The 10,945-nt window shown below is 40.4% G+C and overlaps 1 protein-coding gene across 1 annotated transcript; it reads left to right on the forward strand.

Annotated features, from left to right (window-relative positions):
• Positions 1-215: 215 nt before the first annotated feature.
• Positions 216-10,258, forward strand: cfd (complement factor D (adipsin)). The gene is made up of 5 exons (XM_062042398.1): positions 216-371; positions 449-605; positions 6,553-6,694; positions 6,763-7,053; positions 8,490-10,258. The coding sequence occupies exons 1-5, from the start codon at positions 311-313 to the stop codon at positions 8,649-8,651; spliced, it is 813 nt and encodes a 270-aa protein (XP_061898382.1). The 5' UTR covers positions 216-310; the 3' UTR covers positions 8,652-10,258.
• Positions 10,259-10,945: the final 687 nt, after the last annotated feature.

Consider the following 10,945-nt stretch of genomic DNA (forward strand, 5'->3'; position numbering starts at 1 on the left):
ATAATTAACAATTAATTATTTAATCGAAGGATGAATTCAATTTACACTGACACAGAAGTGGATTTTATCTCCTCTCCCGTCACACTCTAACATTAAAAAAAAACTTCCCACTCCCAGGCTAGAGTAAAAAAACATGCTGTCCGGTCCAATGACTCCCACCCCATCCCGGAGAAATAACATCTTGTGCTTTGCTGTTTTTTTTTATCTGTTGCATTCCAGGAAAGGAAAACAAGGATGAACTCCCACTTCCTGCCTTGAAGGCTGGAACCCTTTAAAAGCCCAGCTGTGCGTGCTGTGTTGCAGCTCCATTATGGCGTCAGAGAAGAAGCTTGTGGTCGTGGGCCTCCTTGTTTTTGCCTTCTTCTCTCAAGGTGAGTTGGCCAGAGCCTTATTGGACACTTTTGCTATTAGTTGGTATTGGTTGAGGCAAAAAACCTGACTCCCTTAGGGGAGGGCATCATCGGGGGCAGAGAGGCAGTACCCCACTCGCGGCCCTACATGGCGTCCATCCAGGTGGCCGACGGCGACTTGATGAAGCACGAATGTGGAGGCTTTGTAGTCGCCGATCAGTGGGTGATGACGGCCGTGCACTGCCTTCCAACCGGGTGAGGACTTAGTTTATGTTCATTGCTTAAATGTTGGTAGGATTCCACACATTAGTCATACTGATCAATCCTTTGCTCCGTGTTTCCATCTCATTTCAACCACGTTCAAGACGAACTAAACGGTCTACTTGTGATCAGTTCAACGCTCTGAGCAGGGATGGCATTACCTCCAGTCTAGGGTGGGCTATAGCCCCATCAGAAATATGTTTAGCTCCATTTTAGTGGCCTTTTTCTTACCTATTGGTACTGGTTGCGGATTGTTGGTGTGTTCCCGATATGCAGAAAGCCGAGGAGGCAATGTGCAGGTCAAAAAGTATGTACCAGCTCAAATTAACAAACGACGAGTGCTGCTAGGAAAGGAAGTATTGGGAAGGCTGTGCAAAACGAAACGAAACTGGACAGACTTCAAGGCAACAAAAACAGAATACTGGAGCACGGCAAAGATTTTCGGGTGAAAACGTACCGCAGGAGAAGCGTCCACATGAATAAACATTCACTAAATCCCAACAAAGGCTTCTTCTTCTTCACAGTTTTACGCCAGTTGGCATCCATATATGTTGAATTACAGTCTCTTCTTGAGTCGAGTATTATTCAAATACTCCCATATAATTTTCCTTCCATTTTCAATGTCCGCAAGATTTATCAGGCTTTTCATCGTCCCATCCCACAGGTCCCAGTACCCTCAGTGTTGCCGTCAGAGTCAGTCTTTCTATGTTATACTTAGTACATTCCATAAAAACCTGCACTAATGTTTCTCCTATTCTACATTGTTCAGACGTTCCCCGAATACAAACAATGTATCATTTAAATATCTATGCCCAATCCTAATTCAGACCATTATTAATTGGTGTTTCCTTACAATCCCTCTCCATCTTCGGAACCCGGACCTGGTCCGGAACAGAAAATAACTGCCTTCCTTCTTCATCGTTTTCCCAAAGTCTTTGACACTGCTGACTAGCCCTCTGTCCAACTATACTATACAGTCTCATCTTTCTGGTTGCTGTTTTTGCGAGCCTATCTGTTCTTTCGTTTCCCAGTATTCCCAAATGGGCAGGTACCCCTACAAATACCGCCTCTTTTCCTTCTCTTATCATTCTGGAGTACACAAATATAATTTCATACATTAATCTCTGATGACACTTAACATTTCCTGATTCAATAGTCACAAGAGCTGAAACAGAATCACGACATATTATTCTTTTCCTGCATTACACTTTCTTCAGCCCATTCTAGTGCCATTACTATCGCAAACATTTCAGCCACATACACACTAATGCAATCTGACGTTCTTTTGCAACACCCAAATTTGAGATCCGGTACCAAAATCGCTGACCGGGTCTTATCATTCTCTTGGTCCTTGGAACCATCCACAAAAATCTAAATCCGGTGATTATATTTGGTTTCAACCAGGTTATAAAACTCACCAACAATATCTGCGTTTCTCTTTTGTTTGTTTAACTGACAACCTAAGGCCTACTGAAATGATTTTTTTTAATTTAAACGGGAATAGCAGATCCATTCTATGTGTCATACTTGATCATTTCGTGATATTGCCATATTTTTGCTGAAAGGATTTAGTAAAGAAAATCAACGATAAAGTTCGCAACTTTTGCTCGCTGATAAAAAAAAGCCTTGCCTGTACCGGAAGTAGCGTGACGTCACAGGAGGTAATATTCCTCACAATTCCCCTTTGTTTACAATGGAGCGAGAGAGATTCGGAGCGACAAAGCGACGATTACCCCATTAATTTGAGCGAGGATGAAAGATTCGTGGATGAGGAACGTTAGAGTGAAGAACTAGAGGCAGTGCAGGACGTATCTTTTTTCGCTCTGACCGTAACTTAGGTACAAGCTGGCTCATTGCATTCCACACTCTCTCCTTTTTCTATTGTGGATCACGGATTTGTATTTTAAACCACCTCGGATACTATATCCTCTTGAAAATGAGAGTCGAGCACGCGAAATGGACATTCACAGTGACTTTTATCTCCACGACAATACATCGGTGACACACTTAGCTACTGAGCTAACGTGATAGCATCGTTCTCAAATGCAGATAGAAACAAAATACATAAATCCCTGACTGGAAGGATAGACAGAAGATCAACAATACTATTAAACCATGGACCTGTAACTACACGGTTAATAATTCTCAGCCTGGCAAAGCTTAACAATGCTTTTGCTAACGACGCTGAAGCTAACTTAGCAACTTAGCAACCGGACCTCACAGAGCTATGATAAAAACATTAGCGCTCCACCTACGCAACCCAGCCCTCATCTGCTCATCAACACCCGTGCTCACCTGCGTTCCAGCGATCGACGGCGCGACGAAGGACTTCACCCGATCATCCGTGGGGTGGGCGGCTAGCATCAGCTAGCATCGGCTAGGCGTTTGCTATCCAAGTAAGTAGTCCTTGTTGTGTTTCTACAGCCAGCCGCTAATACACCGATCCCACCTACAACGTTCTTCTTTGCAGCCTCCATTGTTCATTAAACAAATTCCAAAAGATTCACCAACACAGATGTCCAGAATACTGTGGAATTATGAAATGAAAACAGAGCTTTTTGTATAGGATTCTACGGGCTCCGAATACTTCCCTTGCCCTCGTGGCGTCACACGCATACGTCATATCCAAAGGAGTTTTTCAACCGGAAGTTTAGCGGGAAATTTAAAATTGCACTTTATAAATTAACCCAGCCGTATTGGCATGTGTTGCAATGTTAAGATTTCATCATTGATATATAAACTATCGGACTGTGTGGTCGGTAGTAGTGGGTTTCAGTAGGCCTTTAAGGTCCGCCATTCGATTTCCGAATCCCAACAAAGGCTAGCAGCAAAGGCTCAACTTAAATAGCCGTAATTACAAAATGAAAACAGCTGCGAGGAGAAGTCGGGAGTGAAGCTGCCTGCAGGGACACTCAAACCAAACAGGAAGAAACACCAATATAAGCACGCTAAACCGGAAATAAGGCACTTAACGCAGGAAAACGCCAACAAACTCAAAACAAATCATGACCTGGTGTGACAGATCATGACAGGTACCTGCTTATGTGTATTTGGGATCTGCACAAGTTGCCAAATTTTGAAATCAAACCGTGGAGGAATTGAGGAAAAATTCACAAAACAATCTTTTCTTCCTTGCCTTTCTACTAAAGGCTTGATTCTGACTGGTCCTATTGTGCAAAACCAACTTTTCCTACCTATTGGGACCTGCTGTTCGGATTTCGGATCTGCATAAGTCCCGAACATTTGAAATGTAAGACATTTATAAAACAATCTTGCCTTACATCATACTTCCTCCAAGCAAGCTTTTTAGAGTTTGCTTGTCCTCTGTCTGGGTTTATATCAGCTTATTAGAAATTAAAACATTAAACATATCATCTATTCAGCAATATAATTTTATTAATGTATAGCCTCTGGATGTCTTAATGGGCTGATTAAAACAAATTAAATTGATTAGTTTTGGTCACTACTTGCATTGTTTTTATGATGTTAGTTTTTTCATGCATTGGAGATATATTACAATGATACATGAAAAAACTTTTTGCTATATACCTTTTCTTACGGCTGTGTCGTTGTAGACCAGGGGTGTCAAACTCATTATAGCTCAAGGGCCGCATGGAGGAAAATCTATTACCATGTGGGGCGGACTGGTAAAATCATGGCATGATAACTTAAAATGCTCTTAAAACAACTTCAGAATGTTTTCTTTATATTACTTTCGCCAAAAATAGAACAAGCACATTCTGAAAAATGTGCATATCACAAATAATCCTCTAGGCAAAACACTTCAAATTAGTTGAGAATTCTGAGGGAAAAAATTGGTGCCATTTCAAAAACACAACAAGGGAAACAATAAACTTAGACAATTTTCAGTGTATCTACAAAGCTTAGTTGGTTGGATAATAAAAAACGGAAAATTGTCCATTATCCAAATGTATTGATGGAGGAAACAATAACTAACCGCTAACAGCGAGCTAGCTTTCATGAATGCCATGGGTGGATCTAGATAGACATAGACTGTAACTACACCAAGTACAAGAGCCGTATATAGTGGATACTACAATGAAAACATCAATATGTTTTATCATCTCAACATCTTTTGTAATTTTTTATTGTTTATAAACTCAAGAAATACATCCGTGGACACAGCTAGGATAATTTTAATTCTGACCAATGTATGACCCTGTAACTACTTGATATTAAATTGATACCAGGATTTGTAGTATTAAAGTAAATAAACATGTAGATTAATAATCTATTTTCTACCGCTTGTCCCTCATAATGTTGACATAATAATAGAATGATAAATGACACAATATGTTACTGCATATGTCAGCAGACTAATTAGGAGTTTGTGTTTGTTTACTTACTACTAAAAGACAAGTTGTCTAGTATGTTCACTATTTTATTTAAGGACAAAATTGTTCTTTGATTGCAATAAGAAACGTATGTTTAATGTACCCTAAGATTTTTGGATAAAATAAAACCAAAAACGACATTTTGGTTGTAGTCCCCTTTATTTTAAAAAGCTTTGAAAAAGTATTTTGATACATTTTGGTACCCGTACCGTTATTAAAATATTGGTATCGGGACAACCCTAGTTGGACCATATGATGAAGTAAATGTGGTGGGAAATGAGCGTCTCCATGGTGACAGCCGGTCTACGCGCAAAATCCTTATTGAAATAGTCTGCACCACTTTTTCACTTGTTATCAACTATTTACGCAGTCTTAGCAGATCACCCTCAACACGCCTACTATAGGTGTGTTCACACTGAGAAGCATGTCAAAATGCACAGTAGTACAATGTCAGTACCCCGATGTGAAAATGGTCAGCGTGCAGTACTGGAGACCCTCAATAGTCACCATCTTAGCTACGGAGCAGAAAGGGAGGGACTGATTAAAAAATATGGCTGAGGAACAAATAGTTTTATTTAAAAAATACAAAAAACCCCAACAAACTGATTCCTCAATATTATAAAATGGAGAAATGGGGGGAAAACCTGGCAGATATTTTGTGGGCCCATCCAAATATTGGTGACTATGACGAGTGGTTGCAAGAAGAAGAAGGTAAATATTAAAAATTAAGATCTGTAAGTGCTCAACAACAGTCAAAATCCACACACTGTGAACTACCAAAGTACACAGTGAGTACACTTATTGAATAGTACCGACAGAAGCATTTCATTGACACAGTCAAGTCTCGTTAACAAAGGTATTAGAAGTAAACCAGTTCAGGTCTCGGGGAAGTGCTGAAAAAACGCTGACAAACCAGTTTTTCTTTGACTGGGCAACAATGAAGCGTGAAAGAGTTGGAAAAGAACCTTCCGATTTCAAGAAATCTTTGAGATGATTAATATAGTATTGACGGAAACTTCATTTCTTTGCTTCGTTTAGGATGAACACAGCAATTTTTGTCATAATCTGTTCCAAAAAGTCAGACAAAAGCCTGTTTTCCCATTAGAAATGACGTGACTCTAACAAATGCGTTCCAGACACCAAAAAATATGAACACAAAACCACTTTTAAAGAGAATAATTGTAATTTCACATGCAAAAACAATGTCAAATACGTATAAATGATGAATGAAATGTATTAAGTAACAATTCACTTTTGTTAAACACTCTAACGAAGACTGCAATGAGCTGAGTATAGGGGAGAACCACACAGACGCCACCTTAGTACTTTGCTACGACTTCTGTCTTGAATTCAAAAGTGTTTATCACCTGTGTTTCTTTGACCTCATGGTGGATTATTTTGCAGTCGTACTCAGTTAAAGAAATACAGAGACTGAGTCACCAACAGGCGAGTTCTTTGTTTGGGCACTCAATGTAAACAGAGTAGTTTGTTATGCGTCGTATCAAAACCAAGGGAAAAAAAAGTGTCAAATATCCGAATCTTACAAAAAATACAGTGTACAAAACTTTTGTTAACTGGTCTGACAGGGCCAGCGGTAGGAAGGTGGTGCTTGGTGTTCACTCTCTGAGTCAGGATGAAGACACTAAGCAGATGTTTGACATCATGGAGCTTCACAACCATCCCCAGTTCGACTCGTCCAATTACGACAACGACATCGCTCTCATTAAAGTAAGTGGACGCGGTCGGACGTCATCTTTTTCGGACACGCCACGGTTGTCTTTGTCGTCTTTTCGCAGTTGGACCGGTCGTTCAACGCCTCAGACGCCGTCAAAGCCGTGGCGTTCCTGCGGGCGGGCGGCACCAACCCCGACACGGATGCCGTGGTGGATACGGCCGGCTGGGGGTTCCTGGACAACTTGGGCTCCCAGCCCGACAAGTTGAAGGAGTTGGTGATAGAGGTGGTGGACCCGGTACTGTGCAGGCGCAGCGACTACTTTGGCAGAAAGTTCACCGCCAACATGATCTGTGCTCACAAGGTGTGTGAGGACCCTTGTGACAAGCCGCACAAGAAGGAAGACACCTGTGGTGTAAGTTGGTGCTCATGTCAATGTGGACTAACAGGATTGATGCCATCAAGATAGACTGTCAAGATAAAGGTCCTCGGTCTACCAGGACTTCTGTGTGTTGATTCAAGTTTTATTGTCGGTCCGAACCTATACCTAAACCAGTGCTTTGCATACATTAATTTACCTTGCCACAAATAAGTTAGGACAGCTACATTTAGATTTGGTGCTGCCTATTAGACCACGGTATGCATTGCAACTCTGCTTCTTAACACACCGGGTGTGGCAAAAAATAAAAAGGTGTTGCTTTCGGTTCGGTTATCAAGCGTACCGAATTCCCAGGAAGTGTTTCTTGTGAGATGCATTCAAACCCAAGCTGTCATTAAAGGCGAAGTATGAACAGAGATCCATGCGGGGCACCTCCACAAGCCCGGGGAGTGTACTCTACCACTACTGTGAAAGGTGGGCTGTGGACGTGTGTAGAACACCTTCGAGCAGCCCAGCCTTTGACTGGCAATAGTGCTAAGGAGATAGAGTATGGAGACACTTTTCCGTCATTTGGTAAGACTTAAACCAAATAAAATACACCTGTCAGAGGTGTCCAGAATGCGACCTGGTGACCATTGTTTTCTTTAAGGGCCCGTGGCACATTGTAGAAATATAATAAAACACAAAAAGACAGCAAACATAACATAATGTCATAAATACACCGCCGCAAATAGATAGCAGTACTGTGGGAAACACTAAATCAAGGGCCTTTAATTTGGCCCACGAGAGGTCATGAGTTTAATAAGGAATTTAACCTTAGGGTGTTTACCGAACAATTTTAAATACCTGGCAAAGTTAACTACAACTTTGTTGCCATCTTGGGGATAATATGTGTAATTTGGGTCACACACCATTAATTTCATGTTGAAATTGTAGACCAGCATTTACTTATATGGCATAATCCATACAACCTTCCTTAGTCATGGCCCATGAATTTTTTTTTTTAAATGAAACCAACACAAAAAGCCAACACACACGGTCACACATTACACAACCTGCTCACGGACCTTTGTAGATCTTAGAAAAAAAAACTCCATGTACCATTAAAAACTTCTCAATTACACCCATTTAAATCTATTACAAAGCACGATGAGAAAAATGCAAAACCCTTTTCACACTTATCCATGTTTGGTGCATTTTGGTTGCTTGATATTTCTGACTGATTATAAAACTTTAAGGAGGTCGTCAGGTAAGTAAACAAGGTAGAAGTCAAACTTTGACATGATCTAAATATTTAATTATATGAATTATTAATTATATATCCATTATATTAATACATTATGTATAGGCTATATAAATAAATATATATGCATATATACAGCAGCCCATCTAGGCTTTTCTTATTGACAAATCACTAAAACAATTGATCATGCCCAAATTAAAAGCACGATACTAAACATTGTCTCTTTCAGGGCGACTCTGGGGGTCCCCTGCTCTACAACGGCGTGGCGGTGGGCATCACATCGAACGGCGGGAAGAAGTGCGGCCAACTGAAGAAGCCGGGGATCTACACCATCATCTCGCACTACACCCAGTGGATCGACGGTGTCATGGGCCTTCAGAGCGACCCCTGAGGACCACAATGGACACGTTACCTGCCTCCAAACGCTCCGACGCACCCGTCATATTTACTTTAAGCTTCAAACACTCACCCTAGGATAGTAATCCCACCTTTTTAGCTCCTGTAAAAGCATCAATAAACAGCTCATCTTTTAAGCTCTATAATCGTCAGTCACACAGTGAAGTAAACAATAGAGAAGTGCGTCGAAATTGTAAATTGTTGCTGGTTAGTTTGCGGGCAAATCCTAACATCAACAACTGCAACAATGACATAACAAGGAAAAATGTCATGTTTGAAGAGGCCACATCTCTTTAAACTGGAAGGAAGAGGCACCTTTTTTAATGTTGCAGGGAAAAGAAAGCGTAATTACAAGTAATTTGGTGTGGAAGACTTCATGTACTCATATTCAGAGTTCAGTTCCATATAGAAGCGTACAGAGTTAATTAATTAATTAGGAAGTGACAGAAAGTGTTTCTTGTGTCACGTATTTACTCGACAAATAAACACAAAGGTGTGCGAGCAGGGATCCAGGCCCCCAAGCAGCCACAAAAAGACGAGGCGTGGAAAGGTGCCTAGAGCACTTTCTAGAAGGTTGATAGTCCAGTCAGACTTCCTCCGATCAAATAGTCAAATAGTCGACTATTCTACGACAGAATTTTTTCGCCAAGTCATTGTCAATTTTTAGATTCAGCGTCTTAGGGTAATTTTTAAGACTGATATAATTTTCCAAAGTGGGGTTGGGCTGTGCATGTACCATTTGACTCCAGTTTCCGTGGTAATGACTCCTATGCTGGCTTATCTTGATGTGTATTGCCGCTCGCAAATTTGTTACTCCAGTGGTGTCCGAACTTTTTGACCTGAGGGCCGCATTTGGCTAAAATTATTTGGCCAGGGACCGAAAGCCGACTGCATGAAAACTATATATATATATACAATGTGTGTGTATCAAGCAGTTAAAATATGCCAAACATGGATAGATGTGGGGAATGTTTTGCATTTTTTTCCATTATGCATTGTAGTGGCTTTAAAAATTTATAATTTTGAATTATGTATAGTGTTTGGACATTTTTTTTTACAATATTCACAAAGTTTGGTAAGCAGGATTGTGGTGTTTGTGACCATGTGTGTTGACTTTTTGGGTCATAGAAGTAAAATCTGTGCTTCAAACACTTCAAATTTCATAATCGTTAAGCTGCTTTAGGGTAGAAGTTTGAACCTTTTGTGACCAGGGTGTGAGGGGTCTGCAGTGACACCCAGAGGTGGGACCAAGTCATTGCTTTGCAAGTCACAAGTAGGTCTCAAGTCTTTGCCCTCAAGTCTCGAGTCAAGTCCCGAGTCAAGACAGGCAAGTCCCGAGTCAAGTCCAAAGTCAAGACTGGAAAGTCTCAAGTCAAGTCCCAAGTCCTGCATTTTGAATTTCGAGTCCTTTCAAGTCCTTTTAACCACAGACTAATATATTTACACAGATTGTGTATGCTTTTAAAACGCTGTATTCATTTATTAAAACAAGTGCATTTGAAATTGCAGGGGAAAAAAAGTGCTGACATTGCACTTCATAATAGCACTATTATCCAGTAATTTTAAACATTTAACTCATTCTTTTACAGAATAAACACATTTGAAAAAACAAGTGCAACTGTACTTATTTGCACAAAAGTGTTAACATTGTATTTCCATGGCATATTGCATTGTAACTAGTTCCACAGCAGTTTCTATCCTGTTCTTACCTTATCTCATTGATCTCATCTCGTACTGTCTGTGTGTTTATGTGTGCGTACATATGAAAAACATAACAAAAACATGAACAAAACAATGAACAGAGTTGTACTTTTTAGATGTCAGGGCCCTATGCAATATGTACACATATTGTTAATATAGTATACATTTTAACTGACCTTTATTTGACTATGTTTGTGTTTTTGTAGGTGGCTAAAATACGCAGTGCTGCTGACCGCCGTCTAACATTACGTTACTGTGTGTGATACATTGACTAACGTAACGTTTCGTATAGGTACCTCATGCAACCCTGCTTAAAAAAATCACTTGGCAAAAAGTATGAATAAGGTAGCGAACTGCAGTGGACGCAACAGATTGCCGTGTTTGCAATGACGTTATAACCATAGACATCTTATAAGTAGAAGCAGCATTGGTTGCTGTGACGCGAGCAATTTGGCCGCCATCTTGAAGTAGTGACAGTTGACAGGTAGAAAATAAAGATGGTGTTCAGCGTTTTCCTACTCAAATGAGCGGACTGTTGAAAATAGGAATCGGGGGATTACTTTTCACAAGTAAGATTTAACATTAATG

This window comes from Entelurus aequoreus, linkage group LG03 (genome assembly GCF_033978785.1).
Source record: "Entelurus aequoreus isolate RoL-2023_Sb linkage group LG03, RoL_Eaeq_v1.1, whole genome shotgun sequence".
NCBI lineage: Eukaryota > Metazoa > Chordata > Actinopteri > Syngnathiformes > Syngnathidae > Entelurus > Entelurus aequoreus.